The sequence below is a fragment of the Lutra lutra genome, chromosome 10, assembly GCF_902655055.1.
Source record: "Lutra lutra chromosome 10, mLutLut1.2, whole genome shotgun sequence".
NCBI lineage: Eukaryota > Metazoa > Chordata > Mammalia > Carnivora > Mustelidae > Lutra > Lutra lutra.
This window is the reverse complement of record NC_062287.1, coordinates 100159545-100186082: the sequence shown is the minus strand read 5'-3', so window position 1 is coordinate 100186082 and position 26538 is coordinate 100159545. Positions and strand designations below refer to the sequence as shown.

At 35.1% G+C, this 26538-nt stretch overlaps 2 protein-coding genes across 2 annotated transcripts; both read right to left on the bottom strand.

The window, feature by feature from the left end:
- Positions 1–7766: 7766 nt before the first annotated feature.
- Positions 7767–8717, bottom strand: LOC125079841 (olfactory receptor 5L1-like). Its single transcript, XM_047693570.1, has one exon. It carries the CDS (start codon positions 8715–8717, stop codon positions 7767–7769), a length of 951 nt encoding a protein of 316 aa, XP_047549526.1.
- An 8422-nt stretch (positions 8718–17139) lies between these two features.
- Positions 17140–18075, bottom strand: LOC125079423 (olfactory receptor 5L1-like). The gene has a single exon (XM_047693016.1). The coding sequence runs from the start codon at positions 18073–18075 to the stop codon at positions 17140–17142; it is 936 nt and encodes a 311-aa protein (XP_047548972.1).
- Between the last annotated feature and the right edge of the window lie 8463 nt (positions 18076–26538).

Here is a 26538-nt window from a genome sequence, read left to right as displayed (position 1 = left end):
ATCCACTGGTAAAAGAGAAAAGAGAAAGGTCTGCATTAGTTATAAAAGTCACTGAATCCCAGCTCTGTTGCTCAGAAGTTGTGAGACCTCAGTCAGGCCAAAGAACCACCGAGTTTCAGTCCGTCATCTATGAGAGTGATAGTACCTTTCCCATCAAAATGCAAGTGTTAAATGAATGTCCTTCTACAGATTCAATCTCCTCACCATCTTGTCCTTTTGTGGTTCTAAAGCTGGCAGCATAGCAATTCTGAGTCAATCCAGACATCTGTTTTATTTTTCTGGTATTTAAGCTATGGATTAAAACTGGAGAAATCCTCATGCCCACAAATGTGTTAAATTCAATCCAGGCAATGAGAAGATGATATCCAGGAATGTTTCCATGCCCTCCGCAGTGAAAAATTGTAAAAGATGTTGAAAAAGCCTCATCTACCTACTTTACCTTTCTGCCTTTCATTGTCTTTGTTCTAGTTTAGAAAGTTGTTGGACAACCAGTAGCAACACAAGTGGTACTTGTCTACAGATATGCACACTTAATCCAGTGAGATAATTGATTCCCCTCCCTCCTGTGGAAAAAGCCAGTTTTCTATCTATTTGTATATTTATTTGTGAATTCTTGTTCTATAATTCTTTGCATTATCTTTTATACCAGTTGGAACAGTTGAATGAATTAATGAATAAATGAAGTAAAATCACTGACACGGTTTCATCTTATATTTGTATAAAAGTTAGACATATATATTGTATATATGGTTGAATAAATTGTTCTTTAGTATTGCATATCACACATGGTTGAATAAATTGTTCTTTACTATTGCATATCACACACAACTATTTTTCTCCTTTAATCACTATTATAAAACTTCATAATTTGTCCTACGTCTCATTCTGCAACCTTCTTCTCACTGCTAGAAGAAGATTTCTGTCTTCTAGAGAAAAATATCAGGTAACAAATAAGTATGTGTTCAACTTTCTCATCAAGTCATCATATAAATATTTAGGCTCATCAGTGACCTCCTTTCTCCCTTTCTTTCCATGCCCCTCCTCTATGAGGTTAATCCTTTTTTTTTTTTAAGATTTTATTTATTTATTTGACACAGAGAGAGAGAGAGAGTGCATAAGTAGGCAGAGAGGCAGGCAGAGAGAGAGAGGAAAGCAGGCTCCCTGCTGAGCAGAGAGCTTGATGTGGGGCTCGATCCCAGGACCCTGAGACCATGACCTGAGCCAAAGGCAAAGGCTTAACCTACTGAGCCACCCAGGTGCCCCGAGGTTAATCCTTGCAACTATGCACCCAATTCTGACTATCTATATCAGTTAATATATTTATACTATTACTACTAATGTCTCCTTCATAAACTTGCAGCATGTACCATTGAAGTCAATCTCACCTTAAAAAATATTACTCTGTATCTATTTCTATTTATTCTCTTTTATTTTATGCCAAAATTTTCTTACAGACATCTACACTGATTTCCACTTTCTCACTTCAGCCTACTGATATAGGATTTTTATGCCAACAACTTAAAACCCTTTTTGTTTCAATCTCAAACTATACCTTCACTGTCAAATCCAAAGATTTTTTTGTTAGGTAGTGAACTTTATTTCTCTACTCCATGTAAGAGCTTTGACCTCTCCTTTCTTCTCAAAACCCCCTTCTCTTATGGCTTCTATATACCTCTCTTGATTTCAGTACTAATGTCAGTATACCCCTACTCAGTCTCCTTCATACATCGTGGCACTTTCCTAGGGCTTCATTCTCAACCTGCTTCTCTCCTCACCATGCATACTTTCCTTACATTTTCTGCACCTTTTCTTACAATACTAGGTATACAGTGATAGTTTCCATATACCCATTCCAAAAGCATTTGTCCAACTAAAGTGAACTACCAAATAAGCATGTGTACGTTTCAGCATGCTTAAAACAAAATTTAATTACTATCACTTCCTACAACTTATGCCTTTTCTATGATCCCTATCTTGGTATTCATCTCTACCACCTCCATTGCTAGTCCAAATAAGAAACAACCTCTACCTCAAAACCGAACAAGAGCCATTGATTCAATCTGTGAAATGTGGCAAATATCCAATGTCTCTTTCTTGTCATCACATCCCATTATTTAATGTCATCCCTCATTTTCCTCAATTCAAACCTCTAAATTGGCCTCATTCTCTCTAATTCCCATCTTATTTCCAAACATGATCCAAAATGTATCCATAAACTACTATAAGAGTCACCTGTATAAAAGAGATTTTGTAATGTGTTTCCTTCTTCTTAAACCCTTAAATTATTCCCTGTTCCTTACAAGCTCAGTATTTAAATACACTCAGTTTTCATATATATTCCCATTTTTATCTCCTATATTCCATCTCACTCCAAATACTTTATCTTAAAAAAAGTGTTAATTGGAGAAAGAAGCATCTCAGATTTACTAGTCAACTATTTGGAACTCTCCTTTCCTGAAATATATATGGCATCCTCCTTAGAAAATATCAACTCTCATTGAGTGACATCCCATCTGTTCCTGTCTATGAATATGAGAGGCAAAATTGTAGATCGACCTAAAAGTGGAACAATGGCCACTGCTAGCAAGGCAAAAGGAAAAAAAAACTGACTATATATATATATATACATATATATGTATATATATATATATATATATAGTCAGTGGCTAGAAAGGCAAAGGTGGATGAAAATGTTTCTTTGTTGTGCCATTCATTTTTTTGCAAATTATGAAAAATTATTATCAAAAAGTAGGCATGAAAGAAAGAGGCTCCTCTTTAGGACAATCCTTAAATAAGCTTGGGTTCTGAGCCATGTAGAACAACCACTTTTTTGTTGAAGTTATTTTCTACCAAATCTTTAATTTCTATTTTTCTTGTTTTTTTTTTCTTTCAAAGATTTTATTTATTTATTTGTCAGAGAGAGAGAGAGCAGAAGCACAGAAAGCTGCAGGCAGAACAGGCAGAGCAGGGAGAGGGAGAAGCAGGCTCCCTGTTGAGCAAGGATCCTGATGTGGGACTCGATCCTAGGACTTTGGGATCATGACCTGAGCGGAAGGCAGATGCTTAACCGACTGAGTCAACCAGGCATCCCAAATCCTTAATTTCTAATCATAGAAGTAGAGGTACTGAAAAAATCCACTTATATAGAGAATATTTACTTGTAATAATCTTTCAAAGATGTCATATACTTTAAGACCAAAAAAGGCTTTCAGAATTGAAACATGAAATATGAAAGTCAAGGGAACAATAGAAGAGGAAAGGAATACGAGAAAAAAATTAAGAGTCCGAAGAGGAGTCAAATATATCTGTTCTTCTATGTAACTGGCAGGTGAGAATGAGAATGAACTCTAAAAGTGTTTAGCAAAATTACCTATTCCTGTAGTCACTTCTCTATAGTGAGCCCTAGTCCCTACCTTTGTAAACCATTTTTTTTTCTGTTCCCTCAAATCCACTCCCTTAACCTTACCCCCGTCCTGTCACCTGTGTATTGATAACTGCTCATATCAACACATAACCACAGGATAGAATAAATGATATGATATACAAATTGGGTGAGCCTTTATTTTATATCTCAGTCTGCTTAACTTTAAAAGAAAATAATAGGCAATGAACCCTGTGTTTATAGTTAGATTTCTAATCTGAGTCCAATAATACTAAAGATTGTCTTAAGACTATCATCCATTAAATGTGCTTTTTTGTTGGTGGTGGTGTGTTTGTTGGAAATGCCTTGAGAATTAAAACCTGTGTTATGCTGGGCACATATATTCTCAAAACATCAGTTTCCTGCATGTAAAATAAATAATTATAGGATGAGCACTTAAAATCTTGCCCAACTCTGATATCCCAGGATTATGTGAAGAGCACTTACCAGATTCTATCTTTCATTTACCTTCTTATGAGACTGTTGTCAGCATCAATTCATTTTTCACTTGAAAAATCAGTGTTGACAGCTAAATATTTAAAAAATTAACCCATTGCAACATTTTCCGTAATCCATTTGGGCAGTACTTTTGTTTTCATAAAAGAAACCTGTGCTTCCCTTAGGAAGATAGTGGTTCCTTAAGATAATGTGGGACCTTTTATATTTGCCTAGAGTCTTTTGAGGTTAGCTTCCAGAGCTCACCTAGGATCCCAGGAACTCAAAATCTGATATGAAAATCCCAGTGGGAAAAGATACATGAGCAATTAAACAGTTCTATGAGGAATTGATTAAAAACAATATGAAACAATGCAATATGTTTTTATACATCTTGAGGATGTCTCAAAGAAAAATCTATTTTTAGTTTTGAAATGGTAGATTATATACAAACTAGATTGTATTATTTGCTGTCTAATTTGATTTAACCAGCTTAGAGCAATTTATCAAACTATCAGAGTAGTATTCTATGTGATAGGATAATAGAAAAACTAGAAAGAAGCAAAAATATATCTATCTGGCTGTTGAGAATTAGAAGACCTTGAAAATCAAACATCAGTGGAAAACCAAGTATGAATGAAGTTAATCATTCTGATATGTGCTATGTGTGGGTCTATTACACGTGGAATTCTGGCCATCCAAGGCCAGCATAGATCGGAGAATATTTCTTTAACAAATACATCTATTAGGTGCAACTGGCTTGGCTCAGTTGAAGAACATGCAACTCTTCATCTCACAGTCATAAGTTTGAGCCCCATGTTGGGAGTAGAGTTTCCTTAAATAAATAAACTTAAAAAAATACATATACTCTGTGAATTTGTATGCCAGGTGGCAAAACAGAAAAGAGGATAATTTGCACTACACATTTAAGAAGTTTGTCAGGTAAAGAATAGTGCATGAGAGAAGGTAAAAGAAACAACATAAGCAATTGCATAAAGATTGGAAAGTGTGTGGCATAATTGCAGACATGAAAATGAGATTTAGAGAAGATGTGTTGCCTCATGAAGAGTGATAATGCTAGGGGTGTGTGTGTGTGTGTGTATGGTATACCTTGACTAAGAGTGCCAAGGTGGAGAAACTCTGTTCCAGTTGGAGGACCAAAGGAGAAAGATGTTTACTTTACCTTCATCTTAAAACCCAAAGTCCCTTGTGTGATGTGGGAAATTTGCTCCACTTAGAACATTTGAAAAGCAATACAGAGCCATATTTTCATCAAATCACAATATATTCTATTCTATTAGTCAATATTTATTCATTTATTAAAATAAATAATGAGTAGCTGTCTTTATTGGAATATTTTTAAATAACTCTTGCCCTCAAAGATGTCTTTTTTTTCTTTTGTTAAATTAACATATAATTTTTTTCCCCAGGGGGTAAATGTCTGTGAATCATCTGTCTTACACAATTCACAGCACTCACCATAGCATATACCCTCCTCAATGACCATATCAAAGACGTCTTTCTTCTTTTTTAAAGATTTTATTTATTTATTTGACAGACAGAGAGATCACAAGTAGGCAGAGAGGCAGGCAGAGATGGGGGGGAAGCAGCTCCCCACTGAGCAGAGAGCCTAATGTGGGGCTCGATCCCAGGACCCTGAGATCATGACCTGAGCCGAAGGCAGAGGCTTAACCTCCTGAGCCACCCAGGCGCCCCTCAAAGATGTCTTTTTAAGAAACATTAGGAAGAATGAATTTCATAAGCCAGGTTTTTGCAGTTATTTAGTTATTATGTTTAAGTTCAGTGATAACCCTGTGGCTGGCAGTTTATCTCCAGTTTATATTTAAGAGACTCAAAATTAAGCAAGTTTAACTATCTTCCTCAAAATCACTTTTTAAGCTCCGAACCTGGACCCAGCTATTTAAAAATCCAATGTCCATCATACTTTATTAAAGCATCAAAGACCTATGTTATTTTAAATAACCCATTCCAATAAAAATATAAACAATAACAAATATAAAATGAAATCCTAAGAAAGTAAGAAAACGAGGTGTTAACATTGCAAGAATACAGGAAAAATAAATCATACTTTGGCCTTTAAAAGGTGGGTGTGTTAAGTTTGAAAATGGACCTTTATATATATATCAAGTTCTAATACATGGAACCTGTAAATGCCACCTTATTTGGAGGAAGGGTGTTTACATGTGGTTAGGGTAAGGATCTGAATATCAGGAGATTATTTTAGATTATCTGGGTGCTGTATATGCCTTCACAGATGATCTTATACAAGAGAAGGAGACTAGGGGCACCTTAGTGACTCAGTCAATAAACTCTCTGCCTTTGGCTCAGGTCATGATCCCAGGGTCCAGGGATGGAGCCTCATGTCTGGCTCCTTGCCCAGTAGGGAGCCTCTTTCTTCCTCTCCTTCTGCCACTCCCCCTATTGTTCTCTCTCTCTCTCTGTCAAATAAGTAAATAAAATCGTAAAAAAAAAAAAGAAGAAGGGGAGGTTATTCCACACACACACACACGTGCGTGGGTGTATGTGCAAGAAAGGTAGGAAAGATGAAGAGTAGAGAATTTTGAAGATGCCAGTCTTGAAGACTGAAATAATACAACCACAAGTCAAAGAATGCCTGTGGTCTCCACAAACTGAAAGAGATAAGGGAAGGTGTTGTCCCTGACAACCTCCTGTGGGAGTATGGCACAGCTGACACATTAATTTTGGCCCAGTGACACTGATTTCAAATTTCTGCCCTTAGAACTGTAAGAGAATAAAGTCTATTGTAGTAAGCCAATAAAGGCATAGTATTTTTTTAGAAGCCATAGGAAATTAATGCAATCAATAGGCTTAGAATACAATAGGCTTAAAAATATAGTAAATGACTAAAATAGTATCAGGCAAAACAAAACAAAAATAATTAACAAAACCCCAGAAACTTAAGAAAAGTAAACCATCAAATACATGATCTAACTCATTTATTAAGAAATAAGATAGAATAGAGAAAAAAAGGTAAAACTAAAAGTAGCAATAGCAAGATCAGCAAATACATTATTAATCACTTATAATATACCATATATAGTGGCAAGAATTTAAGATACATCATTAAATTTTCATGTAAATCTCATTAGAAAATTAGAGTATTATCTCTACCTTGTAGGCCAAAAGGTTTTTTTTTTTAAGTTATTTTTTTTTTTTTATTGAAGTATACTCAACATATAATGTTATATTCGTTTTAGGGGTACAATGTCATTATTTGACAATTCCTGTGCATTCACCTTGGGAAGTGTGGTTATCATCTGTCACCATACAACATTATTACAATGTTATTATCTGTATTTCTTTTGCTGTACTTTTCATCCCTGTGACTTATTTATTTTATAACTTGAAGTTTGTGCTTCTTAATCCCCCTGAAAGAAGTTTTAAAAGTCTTAAAATTATAATATTGCAAAGGTAAAAATAATTAAAGAGTGAATAAAAATACACATAAATTTACTCACTTTTTATTAAAAAACATAGGATATCAGACAGATGTACATTCATTCCATGTAAAAAAATGAAATTAATTTAGTAAAAAAAAGGTTACATGCTCTAATGATGATGAAAAGACATGTCTATCGATGTGTACTTTGTGAGAAATGTAATGGTTTTCTCAAGTAAGATATCAAGTCTAACAATACCACACCAACCAATTCAAAGTAATCAGACATTGAAGAAGAGCAGAAAAGGCAACAAGTGCATTCAAATGATCCATAAAGAGATAACATATGGTTTAATAAGATAAGCAACTGGAAAGCAAGAAGCATGCTTAGGCCCCCAGGTCATAAAATCCTTTCCTACTTTACTTTTTGTTCACATCCACTCAAAATCAGCCACTCATTAAAAGTCTCTGATGAAACTCTGAGTATAGTTAAGAAAATAATTTTTTAAAAGGTAATCTAGATCCCAGTACTTTCTTGAGAGCTGCTTTCACATCCTTGTTCCTCAAGCTGTAGATGAGGGGGTTCAGCATGGGAATCACTATGGTGTAGAACACAGTGGCCACCTTGTCAGTATCCACACTATTGCCAGAACTGGGCCGGCAATAAATGAAAAGAATAGTTCCATGGAAGACAAGGATGGCTGTGAGGTGGGAGGCACATGTGGAAAAGGCTTTGTGCCTTCCCTTTGCAGAGCGCATCCTCAGGATGGTGATGAGAATCAGCAAGTAGGAGGTGAAAATGATCACAATGGTGATGATCTCATTGACAGTGGCCACAATGAACACCATGAGTTCATTAACAGAGACATCAGAGCAAGCAAGTGATAAGAGAGGGGGTAGATCACAAAAGAAGTGGTTAATCACATTTGATCTATAGGATGGGATCTCAAGAGCTAAACACAAGTGGATCAGAGAACACACCATCCCCCAGAAGTAACAGCAGGAAACCAGCCTCATACAGAGATCCTGGGACATGGTGACCATGTACAGCAGTGGGTTACAGATGGCCACAAAGCGGTCATAGGCCATCACAGCCAGCAGGAAGACCTCAGTGATTGCAAAGGAACAAAACAAGTAGAATTGCACCGTGCATCCCAGGAAGGAGATGGCTTTGTCCCTGTTTAAGATATTGGACAGCATCTTTGGCACGATGATCATGGAGTAGCAAAAATCCACAAAGGACAAGTGGCTAAGGAAAAAGTACATGGGAGTGTGAAGTTGAGAGCTGACCTGAATCACGGCAATCATGCCTAGATTTCCCAAAACCGTGACTCCATAGATGAGGAGGAACAGCAGGAAGAGGAAGACTTTCAGCTCAGGGACATCTGTTAATCCAAGAAGGATGAACTCTGTCATGGCGGTGCAGTTCTCCTCCTTCATTTCTGCCATGTGTCAGCCTTAGGATAACAAACGTTAAATTTGTGTTTCTTCTAAAAAGGGAGTAAAAACAGATTAATAATAATTAGAAAAATATAGCATTGATAGCAAATATTGTACTTATAAGAATCAACAAAAACAGTATTGTCAAATAATTCAAAATGTTAAATGTCTCAGTAGATCCCACTGATCAAAACTGACTCTAGCATCAACAAAAGCATTTAAAAAAAAGAAATATTAAAAAACTTAAATGATTGCAACATTTACCACAATACATCAAGATGATTAACTAAGTTTGATTATTTGATCAAGTTTAAAATAGAGTCAATGATTTTCAAAGCCACACAGAAATGAACCTCTGTTCTCTGAAAACCCTTAAGAAGTTTGGCCAGCACAGTAGCACCTACTGTGATTCTATAAAACATATACTTTTTTTTTTCATTGAGTCTTTCAGGAACACGTATTTGAAGCAAAGTTTTTTTAACATTCCATCTTTAGGGAGTATGATAAATTTTTTGAGGTCTGCAGCTCACAAAACACTAATAAATTTCAAATTATGAGCCAAGAGATTTAAAATATAGACTGAAAATGAAAATTTTACACCAAACAGAGTGGTTTAATCAATTATCATAGCAATAATCTACAGCAATAAAGCCTTAATCCTGAGAACAATAAAAACTATATATATATATTTTTAAAACTATATATTTTTATGAGAGATTTCATTCTTAATAAGTTAGAGAAATATTTCATCACCTTAAATAAAATTGTGAAACACTAATCAAACTCTACATTTCAGTATTGTTAATAATGTTAAAATGGAAAATGTGAATGATCAACAATAGGGCAATTATTAAATTACAGTGGGTCATATCTAGGAGAGAAAATTATCATGCTGGTGGTTAATTAAAAAAAAAAAAGAAACGAGATACCAAATAGTCTACTTGGTGTACATATGTAAATGTATATAAAGATGTACGTAGAGAGGTATGAATACATCAGATAGGTCTGTTACCAATAGCTTTGATTTGGCTATACTGAAATATTCATCCTTGACCCACGCCAAACAGAAGTGCCTGAAAACTCTCTCAAGTTTCTAAGCAGTTGGCTGGGAAAAGTGGTTATTTAGTCTACTCAAAACAGTGGGATCTAGCACTGAGAACTTTCCTTAAAGAAAAGCCCAATAGACATGGAGGGACTCCATTCTCTGCCCTCCCTTCTAAAGAGCAGGAGGAGTATACGCGTGACCTCTGCACGTACGTGTAATGAAAAATGCGTGAAGACGTTCTGAACTAGAAGAATAACTTGGTATTTTCTCCATATATTGAACTATCTTTAAAGAAGTAGAAGTATATCACTTTCCGGAAGTCATGTTTTTTTCATTATCCAGCCAAGAATAGAGATAAACCAAAACCAAAACCAAACCAAAACAAAGTACCTGAGTTATTTGTGGGCTTCCCAGTTCAACAGGAAAGCCAACTTGTTAAATTTTTTTCTGAATGTTCTAGGCTGTTGATAAGAAATTATTTCATGTCAACTTCTAAACAACTCCAAAAGAATTAATCTCATTTTCTGAGCAGAGTGAGTTCACAGGTATTGACTGTCTGTGAACAGTGTGGTGGGCAGGTGACTGCAACTCTTGGCATTAGCATGACAATGAAAGAGCCTCTCCATGATCACAAATTCTTGATTTCATCACAGAAACTGGTCTGAAAAAAAAAAAATGTTAACAAGAAACAGAGGAGAATGAACGAAGAAGGTTACCATTTGCTTATTCTATTCTTTCATACACATTTTTGATGTTATAAAGAAAATTGTGCTAAATTCACCATTAAGTGTTTCTAAATACTAAAACACAAAAAGCCTTTCAAATAGTAATTGCACAGGAATCTTCTTATTATTATCTAATTAAAAGATAGATGAGTTCTATACATGTTTAAAATAATGTTGACAGGGAACATAATTTCATGTTTATTTTCAAGTAACCAGAGTCTAGTTCTAGCTTACAGACCCGAGTAACAGACATTTTCTCCCTGGTGCAGAAGATGGTACGACATGTAGAGCAGACTGAGACTTATCCCGTAATTTAAGCTCCCGGGAATTGGGCTCCTTAGGCCCCCAAACAATTACTAATCCCTATGGTATAACAAAATACATAAAAATTAAAGTGAGACTATGTTTCGTGTAACCTACCTAATAATTAATCTTTATGACATATCAGGAAATCTATTTTTTAAATTATCCCAATTTGGGAAACGACTATTTAAAACCAAATATGCCACCTCCCAGCCTTCATGGTGTTATGTGATATTATATCGAAGTGTCATATGTGTGGGACACAGCTATAAGGCCATAAGGAAATAGCATGAGTATTTCTTCCTTCCTAATATCATGATAGAATCCATTAGTTCCTTCCTGTAGGGCATAGTGACATATATCATATCAGAATTCCTTAAAATACCATAAAATTAAAGATGCTGCTGGTCAGAAAACTCTAGATCACACTTCTTGAGTCTTTGCTAGAAATTGGAAACTCTTCTAAATATTATGCAAGTATTAATTCCTGTTAGGGTCCTAGTAACCAGCCAGGAAACAGTTCTGGGTTTCATGCCCATCTTATAAAGAAGAAGACAAAGACACAGACAGTGGCTTCTTGGATCAACTCAAAATAAATAGCCAGTGAAAGCAATTACAACCCTCTGGTTTTTCCAGTCATAGCAATGTATGATAAAAAGAACAAACCAGAGAGATTTCTGAGGTTGCATTTTTTTTTTCAGTGTATGTCCAATGCTGGAAGCCATTGAAGGGACTACATCAATTCTCTCTTCTAGATGTGTTCTTCTTCTGACTTTATAATATCATTCTAGGGGACAGGATTCTATTTGTTTCTGTGTATCACTGGCTGTACACATACATTTTTAAAGGTATATGTAGTCAACAAATAATCTCGAGTAAATAAATTTGCACACTCTCAACTATCACATAATATAGTCCTAAAATCACTGTGCCAAAGATAACACCCAAGTTTGAGGAGACATTCCCTTTGGTTCTCCATTCCCAAATCACCTCTCATAATCAACAAAACAGAAGACAAATTCTCACCAACTATCTTTTTTTGTGTTGCCCCATGAGTAGAAATCCGTGGGCCAAAAGAAAGAAAGAGCTGTGATTATTGGTGCTCTTAAGGCCATTTTTCATATTTTAGTTCCTCATTCAGGGCACCTGCAACTCATGGCATGCATCTCTCCCTCTTTCCATTTTACACAATTTCTGTTTCAGGTTACAACTTCTATCAACATCTAGCTAAATATTTGCCTTACTTGGTTTTCTATGTTCCATTAGTAAGTGTTTTTTATACATTATGGGCACACATCCTTTCTCAGCTATAGAACTTGCACTTTTTGCTCCCAAATTTTGAGCTAATGTCTGTGCATGGTGTGAGGTAAGTTGAAATTTATCTTTTTTGCATATGACTACCCAGTTGCTCATTGCCATTTATTGAAAAGACTGTCCATCTCCAGGAGACTGCCTCAGTAGGTTGTCAGAATCAGTAAACCATAAATCTGTTTACTTTTGGACTCTCAATTCTATTATGCTTTAGGATATGCTCACCATATGCCAGTATCAATTACAATATTTAACTTTCAGTTTCTCAGTAGTCTTTTGTTATTCATTTCTAAGCACTGAAATATTTTGACGTGTTCAAGAACTTATTTTCTTAGTGTTACATTGGTATTTTATTGTGTTACTGTGAAGAAATAAGATTATTTTGAAATATTGATGCTATATTTTGTGATCATGGTGAATCTGATTATTAGTTCTCATAGTTCTAATACAGTGTACACACATGTGTGGATGTGTGTGGATTGCTTAGAATTTTCCTCTTAGATCATGTATAATGTGAATAAAATCAGGTTTACTTTAAATCTGGGTAACTGGTGGACTGATTGATTTATTAATCTGTATATTTATCTTTCTATGTATAGTTATCAATCTATTAACACCTCAGTCTGACTGTGAGACAGACATGGGCTCTTGCTGGGGGTGGGGCTGGCTTTTCTGGCTTTCACCCTTTCTTTTCCGAGAGCTGGCCTGCTACCATGGCAGCCCGGGGACTACAACCTCAACTTGGCGTTGCTCTGCTGCATCTTTGACCTTTCAATCTCTGTTTGAGTACTGAGAGTAGACATCCCACAGAGATTGAAGTAATTTCCTCTATTTCTCCTTACTGGTAAATTTTATCTTGAATGGGTGCTGGTTGGTGCCAAATAATTTTTCTGCATCTATAATGTGGCCATGTGATTTTGTTGCCTTTTATTGTATGTAAGTGATGTATTACATTGTTTTTCATATGTTAAACCAACATTGCATTTCTGGGATAAATCTCACTTGGTCATGGTTCATAATCCTTTTATATGTTTTAATGCATTTGTTTTATTTCATGATTGGATATAATATTTTTTTGAGAATTCTTGTGTTTATATTCATGAGGGATATTGGTTTGCATTTTCTTCCTCACTTTGTCTTTGGCTTTGGTATGCTGGAATACCAGCATAACTGCATGAACTGGAAAGAGCATCATGTCCTCTGTCATCTAAATGAGGTAATTAACAATTGATACTATTGTTTATAACCCTGAAACTAATAATACATTATATGTTAATTTAAAAAATAAACATAATGATACTATTGTTATATACTTATTTAGTGAAAACAACTCAGTCAAAGACAACTATTATATGCTCTCTCTGTTAAGAGGAATTTGAGAGGCAGGGCAGGGGGTCCTGGCACATAGGGAAGGAAAAAATGAAATAAGATGAGATCAGGAGGGAGTCAAACCATAAGAGACTCTTGATCTCAGGAAACAAACTGAGGGTTGCTGAAGGGTGTCAGGGTAAGGATAGGGTGGTTGGGTTATGGACATTGGGAAGGGTATGTGCTATGGTAAGTGCTATGAAATGTGTAATCCTGATGATTCGCAGACCTGTACCCCTGGGGCAAATAATACATTATATTTTAATTAAAGAAAAATGAAAACAAAAGGTGAAGCCATCTGTGCCTGGACATTGGTAGGGAGAAGGAGGGAATATTTTTATTAGAAATCAAATTTATTGTTACATATCTATTCAGACTTTCTATTTCTTTGTCAATTTTGATAAATTGATCTTTTACAATTTTTTCTGTATCATCTAACTTGACTAAATTTTTGGCATAAAATTTTTTATACTATTCATTATTTTAATTTACTTAAGATTACTTTCCTCAATGATTGTGGTAATTTGTTCCTTGTTTTTTTTTTTTTTTTTGCATAGTAATTCTAGCTAAAATTTTGTCAATTATATTAATCTTTTCACAGTATAAGCTTATTGGTCTTGTCTGCTCTTCATCTTCCTACTTTATTGGCTTGTGCTCTAGTCATTATTTCTTTCCTTTGTTGTTTCTTCTTCTTCTTTTCTTCTTCTTCTTTAATTTCTTGATGTGGAAGCTAAGTTTCTAGTTTTAAGAGTTTTCTTCTTTTCTAATATAGTTATTTGAAGACCTAAATTTCCTTGTAAACCCTGGGAAGTACCTATTAAAATTCCATAGTTTAGTTTTCATTTTCATCATTGATTTCAAACAGGAACACTATAATCTTTCTGTTTCTTCTCTACAGTGTTCCAGTTAAGCACAAATCAATTAAGTGATAATGTGTAAAGGAAGGCAATTTCATATATGTGAATATATATGATTATATAAAATATTGTCGGATATAATTATATATACAAATTTCTGAAATAAAGTTGTTTTAATTTCTTAGTGTATTTTTAAAAATCATATCACCATTAAAATTGTTTCATGAGCCAATATAAGATTATTATGCAGTTTTTATTTTACTGTAAGCAAAATAGTGAGTAGTTTCTCTCTCAATAATTTTCTGAACTAATTAGGGAGTTGTCCAAAAACAAATAATATAGGACAAAGAATATATAAATAATCCAAACAAAATTAATGATAGAAGAAAGGCAAATATTACGTCATAAAATTTTGAAAATTAGAAACTCATATCTATTTTGCCATTTCATAATAAATATTATTAGTACTAGAAAAAAATTAATTCTTCCTAATAAACACAATAATCTAGTTTTGATTACTTATCTATTTAGGTTATTAAAAAATGGCAGGTAATTTAAAACATTTAAGGAGCACCTGTGTGGCTCAGTTGGTTAAAGGTTGGATTCTTGATTTTGGCTCAGGTCTTGATCTCAGGGTCATGGAATTGAGCTTTACATGGACTCTGAACTCGGCGTGGAGTCTGATTGAGGTTCTCTCTCTTCCTCTCCCTTTGCCCTCCTCCTGTCTGCACTCTCTCTTTCTCTCTAAAATAAATAACTAAAATATTTTAAAAAATAAAACAACATTTAAGGAAAGCAAATGGTTCTCAATATGTACAAGAAATCTATTCAATAATTATATGAAGAATGCCTAGGGAGTTCTTATGAAGAGAATTGAGACTGCTTTTGTTCAAGTGACCATATAAATTAGTAATATATTTATGCTGATTGATAGTGGTAAAAAGGAATGATGAAACAGAATATGAACACATTTTCTTTGTTTTTGTTCTCATTATAAGCTTGTGAAACACCTAATATTTCTAAACTTGTAAATATTTGTATCCCCCACACTGAAATTATTTCTGAAAAAATCTAAACTATTTAGGTTTAGCTTATTTCACTTTTTATTGCTTCGAGTACCTAACAACATACCTTGTATGTATGCGACATCAAATAGTAGCTCAAAAATTTGTTGAATCTTTTGGTATATTGTATATGTGCAATATATGCTATTCCTATTCTCTTTTCGTCCCTGCTAACTGAGAAATTGTAGATGTTAAATAAACAATCATTTTTGTATTTAAAATTTAGTGAAATAGATGACAAGGAAAGATATACATAGTCTTATGTTCAAGAACCTCACAAGCCAGTATTATTAGTAAATATCATAATAAGTTTGGTCATCAAGTTTTTATTTAAATTCTGGTTAGTTAACATACAGTGTAATATTAGTTGCAGGTATAAAATTCAGTGATTCATCATTTACATAAAATACCCAGTACTCACCACAAGTGTCCTCCTTAATACCCATTACCTATTTTCAACCATCTGTTGCTTGCCCCTACCCCAGCAACCTTCAGTTTCTTCTCTAGAGTTAAGAGTCTGTTTTCTGGTTTGGTTCTCTTTTTCTTCCCCTATGTTCTTCTGTTCTGTTCATCTGAGTGAAATCATATGATATTTGTCTTTCTAGGACTGACTTATTTACCTTACCATAATACTCTCTAGTGCCATCCACAACATTGCAGATGGCAAGATATCATTCTTTTTGATAGCTGATTAATATTTCACATAATATGTACACTACTTCTCCTTTATCCATTCTTCAGTTGATGGACATTTGGGCTCCTTCCATAATTTGCCTTAAAAATGAAATACTTATGTGTTCTACAAATAGGTTAGAATTCACCTTTAAGTGACAGCTTTCTATTCCAATGGAAAGTTAGAAGGGAGACTTAGAGTAAACAAACAAACAAACAAACAATGTAATGATGACCTAAGTCAGAGATGCAGGTACTTATAGGAATGATTATTCAGTGATGGCAAGTATACCTGTGGGGGGATATTTTTATATAGACACACTCCTATATATGTGTGTATATGTGAGTCTGTGTGTATATATAAGACAGACAGTAGATATGTAATAAAAGTACAATATAAGAAATGGAGGGTGGGTGAATGGGAAGGAGAGAACTAATTGTGAGCCAGAGGTCATTCTAGACTCTTTGCACATGACATGTAACTTCATGGGAAGTAATTAGTATTATTTCCATTTATTTCAGTTGAGATCATATCTGAAGTTCCAAAAGCACCAGACACTGTAACATCAAAAACAAAAATAATAAAGAAAACCAGAAATAAGCAATAAAGCTTTAAAAAAGATTAAAAAGACACATACTCATATGGAAATCTCATTGCATATATAAAGTGTTGGGAAAAGATGTGTTCTTTATTGGAAAATAGGAAGAATTCAACTTTGGAAAGGATTAACATTTCCATAATACATAATGAAAGAAACTGATTTTTAAGCACTGTTCATTAAGCTCATGAAGGTTAAAGAGTAAATTAAATGTATCTTAAGGATCCATTACTAATAACCATTTAAGACATGAAAGACTGAAGGAAAGTAAAGAGGTAGACTTCAAGTTTGAAATGTGCTCATTTCAACTTGAGGCCAAGTGAAGAGACACAAAGACAAATGAATCAAAAAGAATCACTCAGAAACACCTACCTCCTGGCTCTTCCCTCCACTCAAACACTACAGTCCACACATTCACCCCTCTACCAGCCTCCAAGCCTCCACTTTGGGACTCCAAGTCCTGTTAAGAAAATATTTTCTAGGAAAATATCTTGGAGCTCACCACTTTTCTGAGAGCTTCTTTTACATCCTTGTTCCTCAAGCTGTAGATGAGGGGGTTCAGCATGGGAATCACTATGGTGTAGAACACAGTGGCCACCTTGTCAGTATCCACACTATTGCCAGAACTAGGCCGGCAATAAATGAAAAGAATAGTTCCATGGAAGACAAGGATGGCTGGGAGGTGGGAAGCACAGGTGGAAAAGGCTTTGTGCCTTCCCTCTGCAGAGCGCATCCTCAGGATAGTGATAAGAATCAGCAAGTAGGAGGTGAAAATGATCACAATGGTGATGATCTCATTGACAGTGGCCACAATGAACACCATGAGTTCATTAACAGAGACATCAGAGCAAGCAAGTGATAAGAGAGGGGGTAGATCACAAAAGAAGTGGTTAATCACATTTGATCTATAGGATGGGACCTCAAGAACTAAACACAAGTGGATCAGAGAACACACCATCCCCCAGAGGTAGCAGCAGGAAACCAGCTCCATACAGAGATCCTGGGACATGGTGACCATGTACAGCAGTGGGTTGCAAATGGCCACAAAGCGGTCATAGGCCATCACAGCCAGCAGGAAGACCTCAGTTACCACACACGTGCAAAACAAATAGAATTGCACCGTGCATCCCAGGAAGGAGATGGCTTTGTCCCTGTATAAGATATTGGACAGCATCTTCGGCACGATGATCGTGAAGTAGCAAAAATCCACAAAGGACAAGTGGCTGAGGAAAAAGTACATGGGAGTGTGAAGCTGAGAGCTGACCTGAATCACGGCAATCACGCCTAGATTTCCCAAAACCGTGACTCCATAGATGAGGAGGAACAGCAGGAAGAGGAAGACTTTCAGCTCAAGGACATCTGTTAATCCAAGAAGGATGAACTCAGTCATGGCGGTGCAGTTCTCCTCCTTCATTTCTGCCATGTGTCAGCCTTAGGATAACAAACGTTAAATTTGTGTTTCTTCTAAAATGGGAAGAAAAAGAACAGATTCATATTAACCTCAGAGAAATATAGCATTGATATTAAATATTGTATTTATACAATATAACAAAAACACAGTTGCTAAATAATTCAAGATGTTAAGTGTCTCACTGGATCCCAATGATCAAAATTGACTTCAGCATTGGAAGAAACATTAAAAAACTTAAATGATTCCAGCTTTTACCACAATATATTGAGATGATTAACTAAGTTTGATTACTGGATGGGTTTCAAAATCGAGTTAATGATACATTTCAAAGCCACACAGAAATGTTCCTCTGTTCTCTGAAAACCGTTAAGAAGCTCAGACAGCAGTACCCACTGTGATTCTATAAAAGATACACTTTCTTTTTTTTTTTTTTTTTCACTGAGTCTTTCAGGATCAAATATTTGAAGCAAAGTTTCTAACGATCCTCTTTAGAGATTGTGACACATTTTTTGAGGTCTGCAGCTCACAAAACCCTTTTAAATTTTGAGGGTTTTGAAGGGGCAGGGGTGGGGGCCAGGTGGTGGGTATTATGGAGGGCATGTATTGCCTGGAGCACTGGGTGTTGTGCATAACAATGAATTCATAACAATGAATTCTGTTATGCTGAAAAGAAATTTTAAAAAATTTGAATTATGAGGCAGGAGATTTAAAATATACACTGAAAATGAAAATTTTACATACCAAAGAACAAACTAGTTAAATCAATTATCATAGTAATGATCTGCAGTAATAAAGTCTTAATCCTGACAACAATAAAATCTATGTAATTTTATAAGAGATTTCATTCTTAATAACCTGTCATTAGAGGGGGGCCAGGGTAGCTCATTCAGTTAGGTGTCTGCGTTAGGCTCAGGTTATGGTCCTAGGGTCCTAGGATGTAGCCTCACATTGGGCTCCTGCTCAGCAGGGAGTCAGCTTCTCCTTCTCCCTCTCCATCTGCCCCTCCACCCCATTAGTGCTTGCTCACTCTATCTCCCAAATAAATAAAATAAAAAGTTAATCTTTAATAATATAAGCTGTAGTTAGAAATATTTAATCACATTGATAACATCATGAAAAACTAATTCTAAAACTATCTGGCAGAACTGTTTATAACAATGGAAATACTAATGGAAACAATGGAAAATACTAATCAACAATAGAGCAATTATTTAATTACAATGGGTCGTATGTAGGAGAGAGAATTATCATGCTGGTGGTTAATTAAAAAAAAAAAAAGAAACGAGATACCAAATAGACTACTTGGTGTGCATATGTAGATGTATATAAAAATGTACATAGAGAGGTATGAATACATTGGATAGGTCTGTTACTAATTTGGCTATAACTGAAATATTCATCCTTTACCCACACCAAAGAGAGGTACCTGAAAACTCTCTCAAGTTCTCTAAGCAGTTGGCTGGGAAAAGTGGTTATTTGGTCTACTCAAAACAGTGGGATCTAGCACTGAGACCTTTCCTTAAAGAAAAGGCCAATAGACACGGAGGGACTCTATTCTCTGCCTCCCTTCTAAAGAGCAGGAGGAGTATACGTGTGACCTCTGCATGTACGTGTAATGAAAAATGAGTGAAGACGTTCTGGACTAGAAGAATAACTTGGTATTTTCTCCATATATTGAACTATCTTTAAAGAAGTAGAAGCATATCACTTTCCGGAAGTCATGTTTTTTTCATTATCTAGCCAAGAATAGAGATAAAACAAAACCAAAACCAAACCAAAACAAAGTACCTGAGTTATTTGCGGGCTTCCCAGTTCAACAGGAAAGCCAACTTGTTAAATTTTTTTCTGAATGTTCTAGGCTGTTGATAAGAAACTATTTCACGTCAACTTCTAAACAACTCCAAAAGAATTAATCTCATTTTCGGAGCAGAGTGAGTTCACAGGTCTTGACTGTCTGTGAACAGTGTGGTGGGCAGGTGACTGCAACCCTCGGCATTAGCATGACAATGAAAGAGCCTTTCCAAGATCACAAATTCTTGATTTCATCACAGAAACTGGTCTGAAAAAAAGGTGTTAAGAGCAATCAGAAAGAGAGAGAGAAGAGGGTTACCATTTGCTTATTCTGTATTCTTTCATACACACCCCTGTTTGATGTTACAGAGAAAATGTTCTAAATTCAAAAATAAGTGTTTCTGAAAACTAAAACACAAAAGAATTTTAAACAGTAACTGCATACAAGTAGAAGTCCTGTTAAAACATTATCTAATTAGAGGAGAGATGGCTTCAATACATCTTTAAAATAACTGTGGATAGGGAACATACATTCATTTTTATTTTCAAGTAACCAGAGTCTAGCTCTAGCTAACAGACCTGAGTGACAGACATTTTCTCCCTGGTGTTGAAGACATTAAGACATATAGAGTAGACAGAGACTTATACTGTAATTTAAGCTCCTGGGAAATGAGCTCCTTAGGCCCCAATTACTAATCCCTAGGGCAAAATATATAAAAATCAAACTGAGACTCTATGTCATGTAACATACCTAATAATTAATCTTTAGGACGTGTCATCGGAAAATTTATTTTTTGAATTATCCCAATTTGCGAAACAACTGTTTAAGACTAAACATGCCCCTTCCCAGCCTTCATGGTGCTATGTGATATTAAATCTAAGGGTCAAATGTGTGGGACACAGCTTTAAGACCATAATGAAATAGCATGAGTATTTCTTCCTTTCTAATAGCATGATAGAATCCCTTAGATTCTTCCTATAGGGCATAGCGACAAATATCATATTAGAATTCCTTTAAATACTGTAAAATTAATGATGCTACTGGTCATATAACTATAGAATAGATCACATTTACTGAGCTCTTGCTAGGTGTTGAAAACTATTCTAAATATTATGTAAGTATTAATTCCTTTTAGCTTCCTAATAACAAGCCAGGACAGAGTTCTGGGTTTCATGCTTATCTCACAAAGGAGAGGATGGAGACACAGACAGTGGCCACTTGGATCAACTCAAAATAAATAGCCAATAAAAGCAACTATAGCCATCTGGTTTTTCCACTCATAGGAATGTATGAAAAAAAGAACAAAACCAGAGAGATTTCTGAGGTTGCATTTTTCTTCAGTGCATGTCCAATGCTGGAAGCCATTGAATGGAATTACATCAATTATCTCTTCTAGATGTGTTTTTCTTCTGACTTTTTTTTTTAAAGATTTTATTTATTTATTTGACAGACAGAAGTCACAAGTAGGCAGAGAGGCAGGCAGAGAGAGAGAGAGAGGAGGAAGCAGGCTCCCCACAGAGCAGAGAGCCCGATGCGGGGCTCGATCCCAGGACCCTGGGACCATGACCCGAGCTGAAGGCAGAGGCTTTAACCCACTGAGCCACCCAGGCGCCCCTCTTCTTCTGACTTTATAATATCATTCTAGGCCACAGATTCACTGGCTGTACATATATATTTTTAAAGGTATATGTAGTCAACAAGTAATCTCAAGTAAATAAATTTGCACACTCTCAACTACCACATAATATAGTCCTAAAATTGCTGTACCAAAGGTAACACCCAAGTTTGAGGAGATATTCCCTTTGGTTCTTTATTCCCAAATCACCTCTCACAATTAACAAAAGAGAAGACAAGCTCTCACCAACTTTTTTTTTTTTTTTTTAGTTGCCCCCATGAACAGAAATCTGTAGGCCAAAAGAAAGAGAGAGCTGTGATTATTGGTGTTCTTAAGGCCATTTGTCATATTTTATTTTATTTTAAATATTTTATTTATTTTTTTGACACAGAGGGAGATCACAAGCAGGCAGAGAAGCAGGCAGAGAGAGAGGGGGAAGTAGGCTCCTTGCTGAGCAGAGAGGCCTGATGCAGGGCTCTATTCCAGCACCCTGAGATCATGACCTGAGCCAAAGGCAGAGACTTAACCCCCCAAGCCACCCAGGCACCCTCATTTTTCATATTTTAATTCCTCATTCAGGGCACCTGCAACACATGGCATGCATCTCTCCCTCTTTCCATCTTAAACAATTTCTGTTTCAGATTACAACGTCTATAAATGTCTGGCCAAATATTTGGCTTACTTGGTTTTCTATGTTCCATTAGTAAGTATTCTTTATATGTTATGGGCACACATCCCTTCTCAGCTGTAGAACTTGCACTTTTTGCTCCCAAATTTAAGTCTATGGTCTGTTTTGAGCTAATGTCTGTGCGTGGTGTGAGGTAAGTTGAAATTTATCTTTTTTGCATACGACTATCCAGGTGCTCATTGCCATTTATTGAAAAGACTGTCCATCTCCAGGAGACTGCCTCAGTAGGTTGTCAGAATCAGTCAACCATAAATCTGTTTACTTTTGGACCTTCACTTCTATTATGCTTTAGTATATGTTCACCATATAACAGTACCAGTTACAATATATATATTTTTTAATTTTCAGTTTCTCAGCAGTCTCTTGTTATTTATTTCTAATTATTGCAATATTTTGATGTGTTCAAGAATTTATTTTCTTAGTTTTACATTGGTATTTTATTTTAGTACTATGAAGAAATAAGATTATTTTGAAATACTGAAGCTATATTTTGTGATCATGGTGAATTTGATTATACTCATAGTTCTAAAATGTGCACACACGTGTGTATGTGTGTGGATTGCTTAGAATTTTCTTCTTAAAAGATCATGTATAATGTGAATAAAACCAGTTTTACGTCAAGTCTGGATGACTGACTAGTGACCAATTAATTTATTAATCTATTTATCCATCTTTCTATATATACTTATCAATCTATTAATATTTCAATCTGTGATTACTGAAAGTAGACATTCTGCATTGTTTTTTAACAATAGGGAAATCAGTCATTCCTTATCCATTAATTGGGATGATAGCAACAGCTTTGGTAAGATTGAAGTAATATCCTCTACTTCTACTTAATTTGTAATTTTTACCTTGATTGGTTGCTGGATGGTGTCAAATAATTTCTCTGTATCTATATGGTGGACATGTGATTTGTGTTGCCTATTATTCTATATAAGTGATGTATTACATTGTTTTTCATATGTTAAACCAACCTTGCATTTCTGTGATAAATCTCACTTGATCATGGTTCATAATCCTATTAATAAAACATGTTTTTTTGCATTTATTTTATTTCATTATTGGATATAGTATTTTGTTGAGAATTCTTGTGTTTATATCCATGAGAGATATTGGTTTGTGTTTTCTCTTTTCTTATAGATTTTATTTATTCAATTGAGAGAGAAACAGAGAGCAAGAGCAGGGTAGAGGGTCAGAGCAAGAGGGAAAAGCAGGCTCCCTACTGAGCAGGGAACCAGATGCAGGGCTCAATCACAAGACCCTAGGATCAGACCTGAACCAGTCAGTTGCTTAACCAACTGACTCACCCAGGCACCCCTGAGTTTTCTTTCTTATGTTGTCTTTGTTTTGCTTTGTTATCAGGGGAATACTGGCAAAATCCAATGAACTCAAAAGAGCATCATGTCCTCTATCTTCTATATGAGTTAATTAACAATTGGTACTATTGCTTATATATTTATTTAGTAAAAACATCTGGCAAAACAATCTATGTCTGGATATTGATGGGAGAGGCAGGGATATCTTCATTATAAATTGAATTTATTGTCTACATATCTATTCAGATTTTCTATTTCTTTGTCAGTTTTGGTAAATTTATGTTTTTCAGATTTGTGTCACCTAAGTTGACTAAATTGTTGGTATAGTATATAATTGTATATGTTAGTATAAATAGTATAAAACTGTTTATACTATTCGTTATACTTATTTTAATTTACTCAGGATTACGCTCCTCAATGACTGCATTAATTTTGTTTCTTGTTTCCTTTCTTCTTATTAATTCTAGCCAATTTTGTCAATTATATTAATCTTTTCACAGTATAAACTCACTGATCTCTGATCTTCATCTTCCTACTTTATTGGTTTGTGCTCTAGTCTATTATAAACTTCCTTTGTTTATTCTTTTGTTTGTTTGTTTTACTTTCTTAATGTGGAAGATATGTTTATAGTTTCAAAAGTTTTTTTCTTTTCTAATATAGTTATTTGAAGACCTAAATTTCCTTGTAAACACTAAAAAGCATCTATTAAAATTTCATAGGTTGTTTTTCATTTTCTTCATTGACTTAAATCAAGAGTAACATAACATTTCTGCCACTTTTCTACAAGTGTTCCAGGTGAGTTCAAATCAAGGAAGTGACAATGTGTAAAGGAAGGCAGTTTCATGTATGTGAATATATGATTATATAAAATAGTGTGGGATATAGTTATATATCCGAATTTGTGAAATCAAGTTGATTTTAATTCATTACTATAAGTTTAAAATCATATCACTCTTCCAAATTGTTTCATGAACAAATATAAGATTATGGTGAAGTTTTTACATTACCCTCAACAAAAACAGCTAGTATTTTTCTCTCAATAGTTTCCTGGACTAATTTGAGATTTATCCATAAGTGGAGTACAGAAGAAAGAATATATAAGTCATCCAAGCAAAATTAATGGTAGAAGACAGATAAACATGATGTCATAAATTTTTTGAAAATTAAGAACCCATATCTATTTAGACATTTTATAATAAAAATTGCTAGTACTAAAAAAAAATCCTTCCTAATAAGCACAATAATCTAGACATTTTTTACTTCTTTGTTTAGTTATAATTAAAAATTACAGTTAATTTAAAACCACTCTATAGGGGTACCTGAGTGCCTGGGGTGGTTAAGCTATGGACTCTTGATTTCAGCTCAGGTCATGATCTCAGATTTCTGGGATGGAATCCCACAACTGGCTCTGCAGTCAGTGACGAGTCTGCTGAGATTCTCTTTCTCTCTCTCTCACTTCTTGACACCCATCACCCTTTTAACCCATCCTGCACCCAACCCCTCACCAGCAACCCTCAGTTTCTTCTCTATAGTTGAGAGTCTATTTTCTGGTTTGCATCTCTTTTTCCACCCCCTATGTTCATTTGCTTTGTTTCTTAAATCCACATATGAGTGAAATCATAGACTATTTTTCTTTCTCCAACTGACTTATTTTGCTTAGCTTAACTCTCTCTAGCTCCATCCACATCTTTGCAAATGGCAAAATTTCATCCTTTTTGATGGCTGGTTAATATTCCATTGTGTATATAAACCACATCTTCTTTATCCATTCATCAGTCAGTGAATATTTGGGCTCCTTCCATAATTTGGCTTAATGATGAAACATTTATGTGTTCTACAAGTAGGTTTAGAATTCAACTTTAAGTGACAGCGTTTTATTCCAATGGAGAGTTAGAGTGGAGACTTGAAGTATAAAACAAACAAACAAACAAAAAAACACAATATAATGAGTGACCTAGGTCAGAGATGCCTGTGTTTGTAGTAATGTTTATTCACTATGTCAACTATATGTGTGTTTGTGGAGTTTTTACATATAACTACACGTTTATATATGTGTGTATGTGTGTATATATATTCTATATACACACATATATAAGATAGACAGTAGATATGAAATATAAATACAATATAAGAGAGGGAAGAGGAGAAAAGGACAGAAAGGGAGAGAGAGAGATTGTGAGCCAGGGGTCATTCTAGGCTCTTTACACATGACATGTAATTTAATTTTCCTAACATTCATGGGAGTTAATTAATACTATCTCCATTTTTTTCAGCTGATTTCATATCTGAAGTTCCAAAATCACTGGACCCAGTAACAGTAACAGTAACAACAACAAGAATAAGGAAAACAAGAAATAAGCAATAAATCTAAAAAAGGTAAAAAGGTAAAAAACAGGAGCACCTGGGTGGCTCAGTGGTTTAAGCCTCTGCCTTTGGCTCGGGTCATGATCTCAGGGTCCTGGGATCGAGCCCCGCATCGGGCTCTCTGCTCAGTGGGGAGCCTGTTCCCGCCCCCCCGCCCCGCTGCCTGCTGCTCTGCCTGCTTGTCTCTCTCTCTCTCTCTGTCAAATGAATAAATAAATTCATAAAAAAAAATAACATACTTTTGTAGAAATCTCATTCTATATATAAACTGTTGGACAAAAATTATAAAATAATATTATAAAATAATATTATAAAATAGGAAGAATCCAATTTTGGAAAGAATCGAAATTTCCACAACAGATACTGAGAAAAGTGTGATTTTCAAGTGCTCTTCATAAAATACATGAAGGTTATACAGCAAACTAAATGTATCTTAAAGCTCCATTACAAATATTCATTTAAGACATTTGAGATTTAAGGAAAGCAAAGAAGTAAGCTTCAAGTTTGAAATGGGCTCAGTCTTACCCTTGAGGTCAATTGAAGAGGCACAAAGGCAAATGAATCAAAAAGAATCACTCAAAAACACCTACCTCCTGGCTCTTCCCTCCACTCGAGCACTACAGCCCACACATTGACCCCTCCACCAGCCTCCACTTTGGGACCCTGAGTCTTGCTAAGAAAATATTTT